Source organism: Ursus americanus, chromosome 8, assembly GCF_024610735.1.
Source record: "Ursus americanus isolate L20-20 chromosome 8, mUrsAme1.1.p, whole genome shotgun sequence".
Lineage (NCBI taxonomy): Eukaryota > Metazoa > Chordata > Mammalia > Carnivora > Ursidae > Ursus > Ursus americanus.
The window spans coordinates 15,426,739-15,447,551 of NC_142134.1; the positions used below are offsets into that span (position 1 = coordinate 15,426,739).

The following is a 20,813-nucleotide window of genomic DNA, read 5'->3' on the forward strand; positions in this document are numbered from 1 at the left end:
CACATGCTCAATGCTGATCTAAAACTGATTTTTATATTAAACTGAATCTCCTTTTGTTTCTTTGTTTTGAACAGGTTGGCTCAAAGCTGATCTCTTGTCACAAACTAGTATTGGCTTGTGTTATCCCCTACTTCAGAGCCATGTTTCTCTCTGAAATGGCTGAAGCCAAGCAAACACTGATTGAGATCAGAGATTTTGATGGTGATGCAATAGAAGACTTGGTAAAATTTGTCTATTCTTCACGGCTCACTTTGACTGTTGACAATGTCCAACCTCTCCTATATGCAGCCTGTATTCTACAGGTTGAACTGGTGGCTAGAGCTTGTTGTGAATACATGAAGTTACATTTTCATCCCTCGAACTGCCTGGCAGTGAGAGCCTTTGCTGAAAGTCACAACCGAATAGACTTAATGGACATGGCGGATCAGTATGCCTGTGAGCATTTTACTGAAGTAGTGGAGTGTGAAGACTTTGTAAGTGTGTCACCCCAACATCTCCATAAGCTTTTGTCCTCCAGTGATTTAAATATTGAGAATGAAAAGCAGGTCTATAGTGCAGCCATCAAGTGGCTTCTTGCCAATCCTCAGCATCATTCCAAATGGTTGGATGAAACACTTGCACAGGTAGGGGCTGAAATAAGATTGTGTATAGAAAAATGAAGTGATATGGAAGCAAATTAGATTGTTTCATTGATCATGAAAAGTGTAGATTATCCAAAGGAATTTGGAAATCTTTGTGTAATACAGTGTGAAAATGGCTTTCTCTACTTTCCTATTTACTCACTGTGCTATTTAAGGATAAGTCTGAATTTGTTACATTTAATTAGAAATGTCATTCTTTTTAACCTGAATGTTGAAAATAGCCCTTTGAAATTGTAGTAATATTTTATTTATGCTGATAGAAACTGGTTCTGAGAAAACAGCTCTAAGTAACTATTGTTTTATAATGAAGTTTCTAAATTGTTGTGAATTAGTTTCCTATCTGGAAAGAACCACAAGACGTTACTTTCCATTTTCTTTCCTCACCACAGTGTCACTTCTATAACCTCAGAAACGTGGCTTTTTTTCTATGTTACTTACTTACTTTCTGTCAACAGGACAACCTGGGTAGGGAGATAATAAATAGGCCTTAGAATTACTTTGAAAATAAGTTTGTCAACAGAACCAAAAAATTTGATGATCTCACAGCTATCTTATTTGTGTGTATGCATATGTACTTTTAACTCAAAATTATATTACCTGGTTCGATCATCCCCTTAATCCACTAGAAAATCAATGCATCTTTAAGGGAAGAAAAGTGAGTGCCTCTACTTAAAGTGGGGATGCGTCCCTGATTTAATATATAACCTTCCAAGGTGATCGATTTGGAGAAAACAACACTGATTTATTATGAATGTTTCTGTGTTCAAGCAATGAAGAAATCCCATTTCCATTTGTTCAATCTTGGCTTTAAAAGGCAAAAGAACAAAACATGGCAATTTTGTTTTGATTGTGCCTTTTTTCTAGCAGCAGTGGAGCCTTGTGATTATGACACTACTGTTTTTGGAAGTAAGAAACTTGAATGAATGCAGTTGAATTATTTTATCCCGTCTACTTAAATCTGTATTTAAAGGGGGGAAGATGCATTTAACATATAATCTGATTTCGTTAGTGCAGACCATACTAGAAATCACGTTAGAACTTGGCTCATTGAACTTCCTTCACATGTTAGAAAGGCTTTGTGTAGTAAATGAGTTTTAAAAAGACAACATAAAATACTACAAAGTAGAGCATGAGCTATCTATATCTAATTGCAACTTAAATTTTACATCTACAACTCTTCGTGATCTTAGGTGCGTTTGCCGCTGTTGCCAGTTGATTTTCTTATGGGTGTTGTGGCAAAAGAACAGATTGTCAAGCAAAATCTAAAATGTAGAGATTTATTAGATGAAGCAAGAAACTACCATCTTCACTTGAGTAGCAGAGCAGTTCCTGACTTTGAATACTCCATTCGGACTACCCCAAGGAAGCAGACTGCTGGTAATTAAATGACTAATTTTAGCATATCTACTGGAAGAATTATATTCCCAAACTTAATTGTAAGATGGTTAGTACCTGATTGTCTTAAAGTAGTAATTGGCAAGTATGGTTATATGTGAATTCTTACTGGACAAGATTCAGGTAGTTTTACAATAAGCCAATTTTTAAAAAAGCCGTAAGTTCTATGCACTTCAAAGAGCCTGCTTAAATCTCTTTTTTTAAGGTTTTCTTGATACTTCTCCCAGAGTTAATTCCTCTGTCATTTGTGCTTTTAGAATATTTGTTTACACTTGTTTTATTTTGCTGTGTTACATTGAAATTTATTTATTTGACATGTTTTGAGCTCTTCAAAGATAAGGAAATACCTTATTCAGGTTTATATCTCTAGTGTCAGGGATGGAACTTAACACATATTTTGTGTTTAAATATTACTAGGTTCTGTGTTTTATCAAAAGAAAGGCACTAAATGGAGTCCCTGGCTGACTCAGTGGGAAGAGCAACATGACTCTTGATCTTGGGGTCATGAGTTTAGCCCCATGTTGGGTGTACAGATTACAAAAAAAGTAAAAAAAAAAAAAAAAAAAAAAATAACAACAAAACTTGAAAGGCACTAACTGCATTTAAAATTTGTATAATAGATTGTTAGACTTTTAGAATCTAAAGGTCTTATATTTAAGGAGGCATGCAATTTTACCTTTATTTGCCGCAGTTTTCAGACCTTATTTTCCTAATAGTTCATGTTCGCTTATGTTACTTTTTACAAGTAAAAAAATATATATTTGAGGGATGATGGAAAATAAATGAAAATCCAGGAATTCAGGAAGTGGTACTCTGAACAGAGAGTTTATCTACATTTGTTGCTACCCAATATAATAATCAAATAAAGAGATCTGTGGGACAAAGGGCAGTACTTGATTATGAATAGTGGGGTTTTATCTAGTTAAAGAAAATGTGAATGTCATATATGTACTTATGAAGAATCAGTTCTTCTAAATACAGTTGACCCTTGAACAACCTGGGGTTGAACTACATGCATGGGTCCACTTGTATGTAGATTTTTTACAGTACTATAAATGTATTTTCTCTTTCTTCTTATTTTTTTAATCTTAAGTAGGCTTGACACCTAGCATGGAGCCCATGAGAGGCTTGAATTCACAACCCTGAGATCAAGACCTGAGCTGAGGTCAAGGGTCAGATGTTTAACTGACTGAGCCACCCAGGCACCCCTCTTATGATTTTCTTAATAACATTTTCTTTTCTCTAGCTTACTTTATTGTAAGAATATGGTATATAATACATACACAAAATATGTGTTAGCTGACTGTTTATGTTACTAGTAAGACTTCTGGTCAGCAGTAGGCTATTAAGAGTTAAGTTTTGGGGGAGTCAAAAATTATATGCAGATTTTCAACTACACAGGAAGCTGGCATCCATAATTCCTGGGTTGTTCAGGTGTCAACTGTAGTTAACATGGAAAGGACTCTCCTTTTTTTAATAGGTTGATGTTAAGAATTAAATTTTTTGAAGTGTAGGATTTTTTAAGTTGTGAATCCTGTTTCAGGAAGTCAAGATATTTAATGAAATTCCTCTTTAAATTCAGTTTTAAATTTAAACAACACCTTGGTAGCCTGAGTTATATGCATATAGTAGGCATATAGTAGACCTTGTATACCTGATCTCTTACCTGATTGTAGGAACTTAATGAGTAGGTTTTAGTGTAGGACTTAGTCCTTACTATGGGATAGATGGTGTTATTCCATTTTATGGATGAAGAGACTAAGGCTCAGAGAAGGTAAAAATATGCCCAAGGCTACACAGAGAAATAGCATAGGAAGGATTTGTATCCTGTTTGTTTCACTTTTAGCTTTTTTCCCTTCCATTCCATGTTCCTAGGTGAACTGTATAGCTGAAATACTAGTTTCTACAGAAAATCTATTCAATGATTGAGATTACATTCTGGGATTGTAATTCCAGCTATGCCATTAAATATTATAATTTGGGGCAGATTTTGTAATCTCTGAAAGCCTTTTTATTTATAAACAATTTTGATTTCCATGATCTTTAAAGCCTCTTCCAACTTTAAATTTCTTTGACTTAAAGTATTGATTTAGTTGGAAAAGATGACACAAGCAATTCTGTACATTTTTTAATGCAGTCATTCAGCAAATATTTAGTACCTCCCACATGCCAGGTTCTGGGGTAGACATCAGAAATGCAGATACACATAGAATATAGCCAGCCCTATTTTGAGAGAACTTGCAGTCCAATATAGGGAAATAGACATGTGAATAAATAAATGCAATGAAGTGGTAAAGGGATGTTGATATAAGTATAGTGGGGAACACAAAAGAATGGTTATTTTTACCTCAGAAGGGTTCAGGAAAGGTTTTATAGAGAAAGTAAACCTCAGTCTTAGTTTTGAATAATAAACAGATGTTTTTTAGGTTCCAGTTAAGGAAAGGGGTATTCAGTTCATTTTTCATCCGTCGAATGCCTAGTACATGCCAGGCACTGTGCTAGCCCTGATTAGTACAAAATGTTTAACACACAGTCCTAACCTATCTTAGACTCTGGAGACAGATATCAGCATAATGGATCATTTCTGTACTGTGTTAAGTGAATGATAGTTACCAAAAATTGGCTTTGGAACATCAAGGATGAGCACTGTATGCATTTGCAGGAACATGAAGTTTAAGAGAAAGAGAGGGAGATCAGGTTAGACAGTACAAGGCCTTTATGCTGTGCTGGGCTTTATCCTGTAGGGCAGTGGTTCTCAAAGTGTAAAAGAAGTGGTGGCCCCTGGCCCAGCAGCATAAGCATTCACTTGGGAACTTGTTAGAAATATAAATTCTTGGATCTACCCCATGCTTATTGATTCGGAAACTCTGGAGGTCAGGACCATCAACCTGTGGTTTATGCTTTCCAGGTGATTCTTGAACCACACTGAAGTTTTTCTTTTTCTTTTTTCTTTTGATTTTTTAGATTGCAGTGAAATATGTATAATCTAAAAATTTTCATTTTAACCATTTTTAAATCTGCAATTTAGTGGCATTGGCTAAAGTTTTTAAAAACTGATTTAGGTAATAGAAAGCTGTCAAAAGAGCCTTTTAGTTAGTTTACTCTGTTGAAGGTCTGAAAGCAAAAAGACCGCTAAGTGATAAGAAAGGACAGGATTTTGCAGTAGTTGGATAAGAGCACATGAGGGCCTGAACTAAAGCAATGGCAGTGAAATTGTGAGGGAGAGAAAGGGCAGGGCACCTCAGGGAAGGAAGAGGTTTCAGGTAGGTGAGGAAGGGAGAGCCATTTGAATATGTTGGGTTTGAGGTGCCTGTGGGACATCAAGTGGAAACGTGGCTTAGATCTGTAGGTTGGAAGGCATTATGATACAGATGGAACTTAAAATCAAGGAATGCACTTTTCCTGTGTGAATATGAAGTATGTGAGAAGTAGGCAAAGGATGAAACATGGGAAACAGGAAAGAGAAATTGTTGGAGACAAAAGGAGACTTCAGTATTATGAAAATCAAGAGAGTTAAGGAGTTTCCCAAAAAGTAGGGTGATCAACATATCGAGTGTTGAATTTGTATTCAATAAGAAATTAACTTAAGGGGCACCTGGGTGGCTCAGTCGGTTAAGCATCTGCCTTTGGCTCGGGTCATGATCCCAGGGTCCTGGGATCTAGCCCCACATCAGGTTCCCTGCTCAGCGGGGAGCCTGCCTCTCCCTCTCCATCTGCTTCTCCCCCAGCTCATGCTCTCTCTCGTGCTCGCGCTCTCTCAAATAAATAAAATCTTAAAAAAAAAAATTAAGAGTTTATTAGATGTACTTATGATCTTAGCAAGAGCAATTTTACAGAGTAGGTGAAGATCTAAACCATACTATAGGGGCACCTGGGTGGCTCAGTCATTAAGTGTCTGCCTTCAGCTCAGGGCATGATCCCAGGGTTCTGGGATCGAGCCCCGCATCAGGCTCCTCCCCTGGGAGCCTGCTTCTTCCTCTCCCACTCCCCCTGCTTGTGTTCCCCCTCTTTCTGGATGTCTCTCTGTCAAATAAATAAGTAAAATCTTAAAAAAAAAAAACAAAAACCATACTATAAAATGGGATGTTAGCAAACAGAGATAGCTGTTGTATCCTATTCTTTGAGAAATTCAGATAAGGGGAAAAAAAGAAAATTAGATTTTTAGTAACATAATGACATTGAAGTTATCCAGATAACTCTTTTTTTAGCAGTTCATCAAAATTTTGACTTCCTAAGTATTTTTTCCACACTAATTAAAATTAGGGAGCTATAATTTTGATCTGTGTTTTCTGGCTTTCCCTTTAGGTGTGCTGTTTTGTGTAGGTGGTAGAGGTGGATCTGGTGACCCGTTTCGCAGTATTGAATGCTATTCTATCAACAAAAACAGTTGGTTTTTTGGGCCAGAAATGAATAGTCGAAGGCGACATGTGGGTGTAATCTCTGTGGAAGGTGGGTCCATTATTATCTTAAGTCATGGCACGTGATGATAACACTCTTTTAAAATACTTGAACTTTGAGAATTTCTTTCTGCAAGAAAATTGCTAAATTACAAAATGTTTCACTATATCAAAATATTTGTGTGGTGATTATTTACTTGCCTTATGCCCATAGATGCTCAGTGAACAATGTCTTGTATGTAGGTGCTTATTGGGAAAAGGAAGTTAAAGAGTTAAACTCTTCGGAGTTATATCTGCAAACTAATCAAACTGAAAGTGTTTATTGAATTCAAATAATAAATATATATCAGCTTTTTTCTATGCCTAATTATTATTGAAATGAGATTTTTTTTACTGGTTACTGAAAAGGAAGTGATTACAGAACCATGGGTAAATTGTTAGGGGACTTTAAAAAAATAACTTTTTTTCCTGATTATAAAAGTGTAAATTCTTTTCAGGAAAATATGAGAACATTCTAATGAAAAGTAAAAATCATCTGTAGCCCAAACACCCAGAAATTTCTAGTCACAGTTGACATTTTTGTAGTAACCTTTAAAATTATTTATTGTATGTGTATTTTTAATAACTTCATTTAGAAAGTTTGATTATACTGTATTGAATTTTATATTTTCTTCATATAACGTTGAGTGTTTTTAAATTTTATTAAACATTCTTTGAAAGCATGATTAGTGATTTCATCTACTAAGTAATAAAAAGTTGGGAAACCAAAGGTAGGGATAGTGTTTGAGCATTTAAATAACTTCACATTGAACAGCATGTTCCCAGCATTTTATTAAGTAGAAGCTTACAGTTATTTTCATTTGACTATTTAAGTGACATTATTCATAATGTTGAACAGAAGACTATTTGTTGAAATTATCATGCTATTCTAATTATATGTTGATCATATATATATATATGTACATATATATATACACACACACACACACACATATATACGTAAATAACCATCAGTTTACTTACTTGGAATCAACTGAAAATGCTTCTCTGTTTGACAGGTAAAGTGTACGCAGTAGGTGGACATGATGGAAATGAACATTTAGGTAGCATGGAGATGTTTGATCCTCTCACTAATAAATGGATGATGAAAGCATCAATGAACACAAAGAGGTGAATCAGCATGGAATTCTTTTTGATTTGTTGGTGGAAAATAAAGCTTCCAATCATTGAAAGGGCTAATTTTCTACTTTTTACGTTTTTAGAAACTTTACTGTCTTAAATACATTTTGTTAAATTTAGCATCCAATGTGATGGTTATAATTTTTATATTTTCCTTCTTGAGATGTATTTTATATTTTTTATATTTTAGAATATGGTAATGATTAACATACTTTCCACCTAAACCTGAGCATTGATTTTCTTTTTTTATTTTAACTCTGAAATAATTTTAGGTTTAAGGAAAAGTTGCAAAAATAATAGAGTTCTTATGTACCAGTGATTCTCAACAAAAGATGATTTTGCTTCCTTTGTGGAATACTTGGCAATATCTGGAGACATTTTTGGTCGTAACAGTTTGGGGGTGGGGATGTTGGGGGAGTGGCTGTTGGCATCTAGTTGGGAGAGGCCATGGATGCTGCTAAAAATCCTGTAATGCACAAGAAAGCCCCCCACAGCAAATTTTCCCCGCCCCAAATGTCAGTGGTGCTGAGATAGAGAAATCCTGCTGTATACTCTTTGCCCAGCTCCCATAATGGTGACATCTTGCACCATCATAGTACGATTCCTGAAACCAGGAAACTAACATTAATACAATAGTATTAATTAATATTGCCAGTTTTTCCACATAACCCTATGCTTTGAATTAGTTTTCTTGTCTAGTTATATTGCCTGTTAATCTAATACAGTGTGAATAGTAGCAGAGATGGTAGGTGTTTTTATCTTATTTTTGATCTTAGTGGAAATGTCTCTAATGTTTCCCTACTAAATGAGATACTGGCTTTAGGACTAAGGCATAGGTTTTTTTTTTTTTAACATATTAAGAAAATACCTCTCAGGGCACCTGGGTGGCTCAGTTGGTTAAGCATCTGCTTTCAGCTCAGGTCATGATCCCAGGGTTCTGGGATTGAGTCCCACATCAGGCTCCATGCTCAGCCGGGAGCCTGCTTCTGCCCCTCCCTGCTGCTTGTGCTTTCTCTCTATCTCTCGCTCTTTCTCAAATAAATAAGTAAATTCTTTTAAAAAAGAAAATAGCCCTCATTTTTTTACTCATTTTTTATTATGAGCCTTAATATTTAAAATTTTCACCTACATAAGTTGAAATATATGTTGATAAGTGGATCAGTCTAAAGAGGAGGAAGATTTTCCATAACATGAATTAGTAAATGTTGACTAGAATTTTCTTAATGACTTGAATATCAAGTTTTCAGATATCTTAGGGTGAATGGATAGCTAGTATTTGATCAAATCAAGATTCAAAAGCATAGTAGGCCAAACATACTCTAAATCTATAGGCAATACCTAAAAATAAAGTTATAGGTTAAAACCTGCTTTAGGTGTTATGAAAGACACATTATATCAATACAACATGGTGGAAAATCAGGTTTGCAATTATGTTTCTTACGGAAAAAATTACTTGAACCAATATGAAGCACAGCTCTTAAAAAAAGGAAAACGAATATAATATAGTTGCCTATATTGAGAAGTGGATCCTTTAGATCAAGGAAGATTGTAGTTGTTCTGTTTTTTATGCTGATCTCTCCATAGCTATAGCCGGGGTCTCAAAGTGGGATATGCAACATCAGTTGGGATATGGGAATAAAAATTGGACGTATATATTTTTTATTGCATCCTTTTAAATTTGTTCTGATTGCATGTTTTTTTAATGAACACAACCTGTTAATACAGTAATGTATGTTTATAATTTGAAAATAATTATGGTTTATGGGTGGTACACAAAAATTGTTATAAATGTAGATAACCTGGGATGCATAGAAGGACTAGCACTTTAATAAGAGATCTGAAAACCGTGTAGTATAAAAAATTGTTGAAGGGTTCTGGTTTGGGGAGAGAGGATTTTTTGTTTTATTTTACTTCCAGTGTAGTTAACGTACTGTGGTATATTAGTTTCAGGTGCAGAATATAGTGATTTAACAGTTCCATATATTACTCAGTGCTCATCAAGATAGGTGTACTCTTTTTATTTCCCAAATATATTTTTTTAAATTTTTCCTTCTAACTATTTATTTTGGAATTGGTGTGGAGTGAGCCTAGATCTCTTTTTTTTCCAGTTGATATATAGTGTAATATTAGTTTCAGTAGTACGATTTTGTGATTCATTACATCCATACAGCACTCAGTGCTCATCACAATTTCCTCCTTAATACCCATCACCCAAGATAAGTGTACTCTTAATCCCCTTCATCTGTTTCACCCATTCCCCACCCACCTCCCCTGTGGTACCATCTGTTTGTTCTCTATATTTAAGAGTCTTGTTTTTTGGTTTGTCTCTTCTTCCTTCCCCCTTTTTGTTTCTTAAATTCCACATATGAGTGAAATCATAATATTTGTCTTTATCTGACTGACTTATTTCACTTATCATTATACTCTGGCTCCATCCGTGTTGTTGCACATGGCAAGATTTCATTCTTTTTTATGGCTGAGTAATATTCCAGTGTGTATGTGTGTGTACACATATATACAGCATGTTTTCTTTATCCATTTATCTATCAGTGGATACTTGGGATGCTTCCGTAGTTTGGAATATTATAATATTCCATATTATAATTTTCCATATTGATGCTTCCATATTGTAAATAATGCTGCAGTGAACATAGGGGTGCATATATCCCTTTGAATTAGTGTTTTCATATTCTTTGGGGAAATACCCAGTAGTGGATCTTAAGGTAGTTCTAGTTTTAACTTTTTGAGGAACTTCCATACTGTGTTCCACCATGGCTGCACGAGTTTACATTCCCACCAGCAATGCACAGGGGTTCCTTTTGCTCCATATCCTTGCCAACAGTGTTGTTTCTTATGTTTTATATTTTAGCCATTCTGAGAGGTGTGAGGTAATATCTCATTGTGGTTTTGATTTGCATTTCCCTGATGATAAGTGATGTTGAACATCTTGTCTGTTGGCCCTCTGGATGTCTTCTTTGGGAAAATGTCTATTCGTGTCTTTCTCCCATTTCTTAACTGGATTATTTGGGTTTTGGGTGTTGAGTTTGTTAAGTTCTTTATACATTTTGGATACCAACCCTTTATCAGGTAAGTAATTTGCAAACATCTCCCATTCAGTATGTTGTTTTTAGTTTTATTTATTGTTTCCTTTGCTGTGCAGAGCTTTTTACTTTGATGTAGTCCCAATTATTTTTCCTTTTGTTTCCCTTGCCTTAGGAGACATATCTAGGAAGATGTTGCTATGATCAGTGTCAGAAAAGACTGCCTTTGCTCTTTTTTAGTAGTTTTATTGTTTTAGGTCTCACATATAGGTCCTTAATCCACATTGAATTTGTTTTTGTGTATGGTGAAAGAAAGTGGTCTAGTTTCATTCTTTTGCATGTTGCTGCCCAGTTTTCCGAACACCATTTTTTGAGGAGACTCTTTTTTCCATTGCATATTCTTTCCTCCTTTGACGAAGATTAATTGACCATATAATTGTGAGTTTATTTCTGGGCTTTCAATTCTGTTCCATTGACCTATATTTCTTTTTTTTTTTTTTTGCCAGTACCATACTGTTTTGATTACTGTATCTTCATAATATAACTTGCAGTCTGGAATTGTGATACCTCCAGTTTTCTTTTTCAAGATTGCTTTGGCTATTCAGGGGTCTTTTGTGGTTCCATACACATTTTAGGATTGTTCTAGTTCTGTGAAAAATGCTGTTGATAGGGATTGCATTAAATCTGTTGATTGCTTTGAGTAGGGTAGACATTTTAACAATTTGTTCTTATTCATGAGCATGGAATATCTTTCCATTTGTGTTGTCTTGAATTTCTTTCATCATTGTTTTATAGTTTTCAGAGTATAGGTTTTTCATCTCTGGTTAGGTTTATTCCTAGGTATTTTATTCTTTTTGGTGCAGTTGTAAACAGGATTGTTTTCTTAATTTCTCTTTCTGCTGCTTCATTATTAGTGTATAGAAATGCAGTAGGGGCTCCTGGATGGCTCAGTCAGTTAAGTGTCTGACTCTTGATTTTGGCTCAAGTCTTGATCTCATGGGTCTCCTTCTGTAGATCTTACATTCTAAAAGGAAAGATACAAATAAAGATATAATTACAAGGGCAATAATTCCCTTTTTTTTTTTAAGATTTTATTTGTTTGTTTCAAAGAGCAAGCAAGCATGAGCAGGGGGAGCGGCAGAGGGAGAGGGAGAAGCAGACTCCCTGCTGAGCAGGGAGCCTGATGTGGGTTCTATCCCAGGGCCCTGACATCATGACCTGAGCTGAAGGCAGCTCAACTGACTGAGCCACCCAGCCGCCCCAAGGTCAATAATTCTAAGCATAGGGTAAGTAAAGGGTGCTTGAAAATGGAGAAAATCTTAAGTTCCATTTAAACTAAGATCTGAAGGAGTAGAAGAACTTATCCTGGTTAAGTGTTGGTGGGTAAAAGGGTTATGGGTGGGAAGAAATGAAGTCTGAAAATCTGGAGGTCAACAAGAGCAGAGAGCGTAAAGGAAGTCCAGTAAGGCTGAAAGATCAAGGTGAATGGTGTGAAAAAATAAGGCTGAAACAATAGGAACGGATGAGGGATTTTATGATAATCAGGTGTGGAAGGTGGAAAGAACAAGAAGCAAGGATGATCCTTCAGTTTTTGGCTTAAGCAATTGGATATGGATAGTGGTACAGTTTTCTGCATTAGGAAGAAAAAAGCAATGAACAAGATAAAAATTTTTGTTTCCCTTGCAATGGGTATATTTGTTTTCTATTGCTTTGAAACCATTTACCACACACTTAGCAGCTTAAAACAGTATCTGTTTATTAAACCTCACAGTTTCATAGATCAGAAGTCCAGCAGGTTTGACTGGGTTTTCCATTTAGGGTCTTACAAGGCCAAAATCAAGGTGTAGGTTGGGCTAAGTTCTCATCTGGAGGCTCTGGGGAAGAACCTACTTCCAAGGTCATTTAGGTTATTGATAGAATTCCATTCCTTGAGATTGTAGGACTGAGTTTCTCATTTTTACTGGCTATTGCCAGGTGTCACTGTCAATTCCTAGAAGCCACTCTCAGGTCCTTTCCAGGCATTCCTCACTGTCTTCAAACAAGCAGTGGCATGCAGAATCCACCTCATTCTTTGAGTTTTTGAGTTGTCTTCTGCTACCAGCTGGAGAAACCTCTCTAATATGGCTTGTGTGATTAGATAAGGACCATTCAAGTAATCTCTTTTTTGCCATATAATGTAGTATAAGCATGGGAGTCAAACTTGAGGGTGAATATACTGGGGTGGGGGGGGTACATCTTAAAATTTGCCTATCACAGGGAAGTAGGCAGTGAGTTTCATCTCGGATTAAAGTTAAGGTTGAAGAGGGATGCCTGGGTGGCTCAGTTTGTTAAGTGTCTGACTCTTGATTTAAGCTCGGGTCATGATCTCAGGGTCATGAGATGGAGCCCTGTGTCAGGGAGCTTGCTTAAGGCTCTCTCTCTCCCTCTTCCTCTATTCTCTGCCCTCCCCCCCCACCTCGCTCACTTGCAGAAAATTAAGGTTGAAGAGCTACCATGACAGATTTAAGGTAGAAGTTGGATATATGTCTGGAAATATACATTTGATTATAAATCCATGAAAAGAATGAGATTGCCTTGGGAAAGAGAATGTAAGTGGTAAGAGGCCTTAGGGAACTTGATAATTTAATGATGGGGTAGAGAGGAAGGCACTGATAAAGGTAACAGAATAGCACCAGCCAGAGATTTAGGAGGGAATTCAAATGTGTGATTTCATGAAAATCAAGAGAGTATTGAAGAGTAGGAAATAATATTATTAGCTATTTTGGTTTGGGATGGTGAGGGGGGAGGGATATTTACTAGGTACACGTCTGTCATTATATAACACCTGTATGTTCTAGAGTGTACACACGTGTTCACACACCTGCAAATTTTTATAGCCACAGTATTTTGTAAGTCATTGCTCTATACTCAAAAAAGAAATTAAGGGGATTGAAAATGAGTAACAACGTTACCCTTAAGAATCCTTCCTAGGGTTCTCTTTGGTAAACTTAGAATCTCGGTTGACCAGCTGCATTCTCCAGTAATAGAGCTAATACATAGCACTAAACATGGGCCAATCACTGTTCTAAGTGCTTTACCTATATTATCTCTGTATCACCTGTGTCTGCTCCTTCCTCAAATGGGTCACAGATGAAGCGGCAAGGTAGAAGTTTATAAAATACACTGTCCAAAGTACATACTAAGTCAGTGGCAGTTTATAGTTTTAGAATAGTTTAATTTTTATTGCTGCAGTGTTTAAGAAATTGATATAATTTTTTTTCTGATCACCATTACAGTGAATTAGCTTTTACCAAGGGCTAAGTCTCCCTCTTTCCAAGAAGGGAAATAAATGCCCCTCAAAAGTAAAGCGATGTGATATAAAGCTTGTAATACAAAAATTGATGTTCTTTTGTGTGGTACCGTGAAACTCTGCATCAAAACACGTGCTCTGCAATGACTTGAATTTAGAAATGAGATTGACTTCTGACTTCCACAGCAAAACATCTCTGTCAATTCATTAATCTCTAGTTATTCATTTTACTGTTGAATGTTTTGGACTCCATTTATATTATTTTGTTGGGTTTCACTTTGTTTCATTTGAGTTTAAATTAACCTGTGTAGGCTGTGCATTGTAAATCCAGAGGGCACTGTTCACATACAGTTGCACAATTTGGCAACCTTGTAGCCATCTATTCAGAAGCTTTGATAAATCTAAAAACAGGGAAAAAAACCTCATTGAGATTTAACAAAGTAAATAACTTCCCTTAGCATGATATTTTTACTACCTTTTTTCTGGAAACAAAACCGGATGCTTAAGTACGTTATATTATCTTTGCAGGCGAGGAATTGCCTTGGCCTCCTTGGGAGGTCCAATTTATGCGATTGGAGGGTTAGATGACAACACTTGCTTCAATGATGTAGAAAGATATGATATAGAATCTGACCAGTGGAGTACAGTGGCACCAATGAATAGTCCCCGTGGAGGAGTTGGCTCTGTGGCTCTTATAGTAAGTTATGTGGCAGTTTGCTCATGGATTGCATTGTATCACAGCCCTAATAAATAAAGGTCTGCTATATTCATATCTCCAGGATGCAGGTAATGATCATATACCATATTATCTCGTGAAACATTGCTTTCTTAAACATTCTGGCCTACCGATAGGACCACATACAAATCAATTAAAAGTCTAATGTCATGTGTTCTTATTCTTTATCTAGAACCATGTTTATGCAGTAGGTGGCAATGATGGAGTAGCTTCTTTGTCTAGTGTGGAGAGGTACGATCCACATCTGGATAAGTGGATAGAAGTTAAAGAAATGGGTCAACGAAGAGCAGGCAATGGAGTTAGTGAGCTCCATGGTTGCTTATACGTTGTTGGTGAGTGGATGATATTTCTCTAGTTTCATTTATTGCAGGATATACGGTGATAGTGTCATAAGACAACACAGTAATACAAATTATATTGCATTTAGGTTCAAATGGAATAGTCCTAAGTTTTGCTTTCAAATTACCAAGGTTCACATTTGTGCTTTATTTTATGCCTTCATCCTTCCTGTTTAAAATTTCTACCTTCATATTTTTACTAGGAGTAGCAAATATATCTAAAGTAGAGGATTATATTTAAATAAGATATATATATATATATATCTAGATATATATAGATATCTATATATATTTAATGTAAGGACACAAATGTGCTTTGCTGAAATCTTTTAAAGATTTAAGATTTTTTTCTCATCTTCATTTCAAGGGAATTATGTTGACTCCTTTAAGCAAAGCAATGGATATTTCATATGCATAATGGTGTTGGTATCTCTATTGCTTTTTACTTACTGAATTCCAGAATTGGAAGGAACCATAGGGCCGTGCTTTCTCAAACTCGAATATGCGTATGACTTCTGAAGATGCTGTTAAACTGCAGGGGAGGAGCCCAGATTCCATATTTCTTTTTTTTTTTTTTTTAAAGATTTTATTTATTTATTCGACAGAGACAGCGAGAGAGGGAACACAAGCAGGGGGAGTGGGAGAGGAAGAAGCAGGCTCATAGCGGAAGAGCCTGATGTGGTGCTCGATCCCAGAACACTGAGATCACGCCCAGAGCCGAAGGCAGACGCTTAACCGCTGTGCCACCCAGGCGCCCCCAGATTCCATATTTCTAACAGCTCCCAAGCGTTAATCAATGCTGCTTCTGGTCCATTCAGCACACTTTCAGTTGCAAGGTTTTAAAGAACTATAAGATGGTAATAATGATGAGAATTATTAATGAGAACTAATAATGAGAATTATTTGAGAGAATTATTCTAAGAATTAGAGATAATATGTGAAGCATCTCAAACTGCATCTGGTACTTTGTAGTTACCCAGTAAAGTGGGTGGCAGTATTGTGATTAGTAATTCCCTCCTTTACAGAGAAAGAAATTGTTCAGAGAGGTTGTAACTAGCATATGTCACACTTATGTTGATGTAAACTGTTTGTTATTACATAACTTAGAGTTCTTGATAAGAGAGTGTGGGATAGTATTAGCATTGAAATATCTGCAAGTAATGGAAATAATGCTGAATTTTCCAGTGCTTACGTATATTAAAAGAAATAACATAATTTACCTTTAGATCTTGTCTGATCCTCACAGCTCTGTGAGGTAGCGAAGACTCAGAGAGTTTGAATAATTTACCTCATAGTCACATGCCTTTTAAACTAGTGACAAAGCTGGAATTTGAACTTGAGTCTGTGAGAGACCAGAGTTCTTGCAGTACACAGTTGCTACCTCTCACAACTTCTATGTAGGAGAGCTAAACCCTTTATTATAATGAAAATATGTTTTATATTGTTGTGGTGAGGATACTACTGTACACATTTGTCAATATTTATCAAATTATACACATAAAATTGGTGAATTTTATTTCAATTAAATTGATTTAATTAAACCCATTAGAGAAGTTAACTGTTGTGGGTTTTTGTTTTTTGTTTTTTACTGACCTTGTTTCTGAATAGACTGATCATAATAGCAACACTTCCTGTCCTCAGGAAAATAGGCATAGTTGCTGAAGAGAGTTATTACTCATATAGACTGAGATGGAGTCTAAAAAAAGGCACATTTAGGGGAAAGAAGACTGTCAAAATAACAGTCTCTATATTTACCCCTCAGGAATATAATAAGTAGCATTGTTAGAATGATGTGTAGAGAGAACTGTCATCATCTAGAATATGTTGCATGAAGATGTAGTTTTGACAAAAATTGGTGAGAATTCAGTCGTAGCCGTCTCTGTAATTATGATGACAATTACAGTATTAGGGGAAACAGTTGGAAAACTTTCGAGTCAAATGATTCAGTGGTAGTTTATTCTCTTCTCGGGCCCTCTTACTGTTTAAAAATATGATAACATACACACAGAGAAGGAATCTCAATACTGTATTACTTGCTTCTAGGAGGCGAAGGACAAATTATGAATGTTTGTGGGGGGGTTTTCCTCCTAAATTATCTGCTTAGATACGGGGACTTTAGTTTTTTCTATTTTGAGATTTTTAATCTTAGCATTGAGGTATAAAATACTAAGTTATCTCGAATTGTTGAAAAATGTCTCATAGGAGTTGATAGTGATGATATGTATTGGGGTGAATCTTTTCCCTAATTTTCTCTACTTTCTAAAATGTTTTTTAAAAGATTGGGTTGTGTAGAAGCTATTGGATTGAGATTTAATAGTTAATTTCTATGAAATGTAGTACTATTTCTAAAATCTTTTTTTTATATATATATATAGGTGGTTTTGATGATAATTCTCCTCTGAGTTCGGTTGAGCGGTATGATCCTCGAAACAACAAATGGGATTATGTAGCGGCACTTACCACTCCCAGGGGTGGAGTGGGGATCGCAACAGTGATGGGCAAAATCTTTGCAGTTGGTGGGCATAATGGCAATGCATACTTAAATACAGTGGAAGCATTTGATCCAGTGCTGAATAGGTAATTTTCATGTTTTCTGTATGCTTTAATGGGATCTTCCAGTAACAGATTATTCCAGAGTGCTAAAATACTACTAGACATAGCTGTTAATATAAAACGTTAGGGATATCTTATCTCCCTGAGGAACCTTCCTGTCTTTCAGAACCAGTCCCAATAATAGGGAGTTTTTGCCTATGGTTGGTGTTTTGAGTAAAGTAAGTCATGCTTTGTTTTAAGATAACATACTTTTTCCTCTGTCTTTTCAGGTGGGAGCTGGTTGGATCTGTGTCTCACTGCAGAGCTGGAGCAGGTGTGGCTGTGTGTACCTGTTTAACCAGCCAAATTCGAGATGTAGGTCATGGATCCAATAATGTGGTTGATTGTATGTGATTTGAGTTCCAGCCACCAACAATTTAGTCATATTTGATATGCAGGAAGGACAGCCAGGATTTTGTGTGACCACCTTTGAACAGTTTTCACTACTGCTAGAGTCTTATTTTAAATGGAAACTGTCGTATTGTGACTAAGTGCAACATTTAGCCCTGTAGCTAAAGATCTATTAGTAATAAAAGTAAATGTGATACTCCCCACTTTAGCAAATAATGGAATAGGGAAGAAAAAGAATCTAACCTGAAACCATACCTCCTCTGAAAAATGTTTAAAGTAGTACCAAAACCTTGAAATCCCTCTTTAAAGACTTTTTGGATAAATCAAAACTCTCAAGTTTTACCTTCTCTTTTGCCTTAAAGTGGGCTTTTCCTAGAGGGGAGAGTAGAACCTGTTCATCAACACAAGTATATCTTGTTCCTTTTGAAGATCATTTCTACTTGGTGCTGATGAATTTATGCCTTGTTTTTTTTCTAGATGTCGATTTTTCAATTTCTTGGGTGTTTATAGAAGTAGAAAAAATGTTTAATCTTTCTCAGTGCCACTTTGGTTGAATTTTCAGAAGCTGTATGGGAGTGCTGTAAGAAGCCCTTAATTTCAGTTTGACTTGTTTAGGGCAACAAATATTTACCTGAACTAATCCCATTTGAATAAATCTACACTTTTATTTTTTCATCTCATGCAAAAAGTATTTGTTTCATATTAGCAAAAATTGAACCAGAAGAAATATTAGAGGAGAAGGCTTTAGAGTTGATATTATTCTAGTGCCCAGTTGAGAGACCTTGAGAAGAAATGGTGCAGATTACATGACTCCCTGAGAGAAATCTGAAAATATTTCTCTCTTTGATTTAATCATTTGGTTTTGAGCCCAGGATTATTACCTTTCTGTTTTGTTCTTTTCCACCATCCTGGTTTTTAAAAATACTGGAATTTGGATGTATTTATTATCAGAAAATGAATGCATTTTTATAAAAATTCTTTATAGATTATGGCTTACTGATTAGTTCAAGTCCATTATTACCAAGAAAAGATATTAAAAACAGAGCAAGATTGAAATTTACTGTTTCTCTTCAGTCACCTTCAGTATATTGAACCTCAGTTGAAAATATTTCTGTGCATTAATTTGAAGCCAGGATATTGATAAACCTACTGATTTAACAGCTCTTCGTGGTTTTAGCCAGTATTATAAAATGGTCTATTCATTATATGTAAATACTTGTATAAATATTTATGAAGAATATGAAAATATTCTGTTTTGTATTTGCAATGCACTTTGGTACCTCTCTTCCAGGCCTCCCTGAATTTTCCTGTCATCATGCCTCACAATTTAGTGTAGTTCATTGCTGGTTCACAAGGAAGCTGGGGCATTGAGGAACACTACCCCCCATCCACCCAGCTCTGAAGTTCATTGCCTACTAACTGTGATGGTCCTCATTAAAAGGTAGCCTGGGCTTGTCAGTATAGTGGGATCAGAAGCCACAGTACAAAAGCCAGTGTCTATTGAGTATATTAGACCAAAAAAAGAAAAACAAATTGTAGGAGGATCTCAGGCTAGCAGATAAAGGTCTTTCATGAGGCAGATTTAAAAGTTCCCAAATTATGCCACTTTTTGCTATCAGCCTATTGGCAAGTTCATAAGTCTTTGCTGGATCTGAATCAGTATTCTCTTGTATAACTATATTTCAGTCATTCCTCAAAGCATTTTACTCTCTAGCACTCACTGGATTGGTTATAACTAGCTGGATGTGGAGCATAAAATCTCGACACCTGGCTTCAACTGTCTATTTCTTATGTCTACTGGAATTCTTGTATTATAATGCTTGTCTGACTATGGTTACTAGAATGTTGTATTTATTTTGTGGGAGAGAGGATCATGATCTTGCTGTTTCTAAGATTATTTAAAGTGGGTTTTTTTAAAATGTATTTCTGCTTTTGTCACGTGTGCAGAGTTCAGGAACATAAAGGTGTTAAATTTCTTTTTTTTTTTTTAAGGTATTAAATTTCTATTTCTGGTTTTTACTATACTGTAGTCATCTAACATACTAAGGTACCCTAGCTACTCATAAAATAGGAAGTACTCATAAGGAAAGTGAAGTGAAGAAAACATGTGGCTGGCTGTTATATTATGTGTAGATCGTTAGAAGCATAGTTTTGAAAGACCTGACAATGGTTATGAAAAGATAAATAGTGGAACCAATATTCACAGTTTATTAAAAACATTCTTTAAGATATTTAATGAGAATCAGGCTGAAGGAATCATGCAGTTGAAAGATGATTACATTCACAGGAATAAAGAGATGACATTATTAAAAGAATATGGCTACTTAATTGTGAGGCCTTTCATTTTAACCTCAGATGTTAATAAGAAAACCAAAAAGTGATATAAAATAGAGATAAAATTTTGAAATGGCAGGTGGGAAAAAAAAGTGAAAATTTGCATATTATTATTTCTTCAAGAAGTATTGTAGGTGCTTTTGTGTGATTCTCCCATAAAGTTATTAAAGCCACTGCTTTCCTGTATTGTATTGCCACTTTAGAAACAAATTACTTGATATTGGTTTTGGTTAATTTCACTGTACTCTGTGTAACTGGTTATTTTAAATAATTTTAAATGTTTAATAAACTTCGTACTCCCTCTAAGCAATATTATTTATTCTCTTAATTCCCGCACACATTTTGAATTTATAATGCTATTAAATGCATAGATAAGAGATTGTTAAAATTATGTAAACTCCTCTTGCAAATGGTAAACTTAAGAATTTTCTTTGTTCCTTTTTTCTCCATGTCTTTCTTGATAGAGAATGCATTTAGAATCTAATTCATATCTTATCAGTTAATGTTTTCTGTCGTTTTT

The 20,813-nt window shown here is 35.5% G+C and overlaps 1 protein-coding gene across 5 annotated transcripts in view; it reads left to right on the top strand.

The window, feature by feature from the left end:
* The window catches only part of KLHL8 (kelch like family member 8), a 55,480-nt gene extending 34,881 nt beyond the window's left edge, over positions 1 to 20,599 (top strand). For 3 of the 5 annotated variants that reach the window (XM_045791460.2, XM_087864009.1, XM_045791450.2), the window contains 9 exons: positions 75 to 623; positions 1,832 to 2,018; positions 6,342 to 6,485; positions 7,492 to 7,603; positions 14,471 to 14,639; positions 14,851 to 15,010; positions 17,392 to 17,593; positions 17,839 to 17,923; positions 19,251 to 20,599. In XM_045791460.2, coding sequence (XP_045647416.2) covers positions 75 to 623; positions 1,832 to 2,018; positions 6,342 to 6,485; positions 7,492 to 7,603; positions 14,471 to 14,639; positions 14,851 to 15,010; positions 17,392 to 17,593; positions 17,839 to 17,923; positions 19,251 to 19,295 — 1,653 coding nt within the window. In that variant the 3' untranslated portion in view covers positions 19,296 to 20,599. Of the gene's footprint in view, positions 1 to 74; positions 624 to 1,831; positions 2,019 to 6,341; positions 6,486 to 7,491; positions 7,604 to 14,470; positions 14,640 to 14,850; positions 15,011 to 17,391; positions 17,594 to 17,838 lie in introns of all 5 variants that reach the window. The other 2 variants (XM_045791479.2, XM_045791469.2) reach the window with 2 other exon arrangements.
* Positions 20,600 to 20,813: the final 214 nt, after the last annotated feature.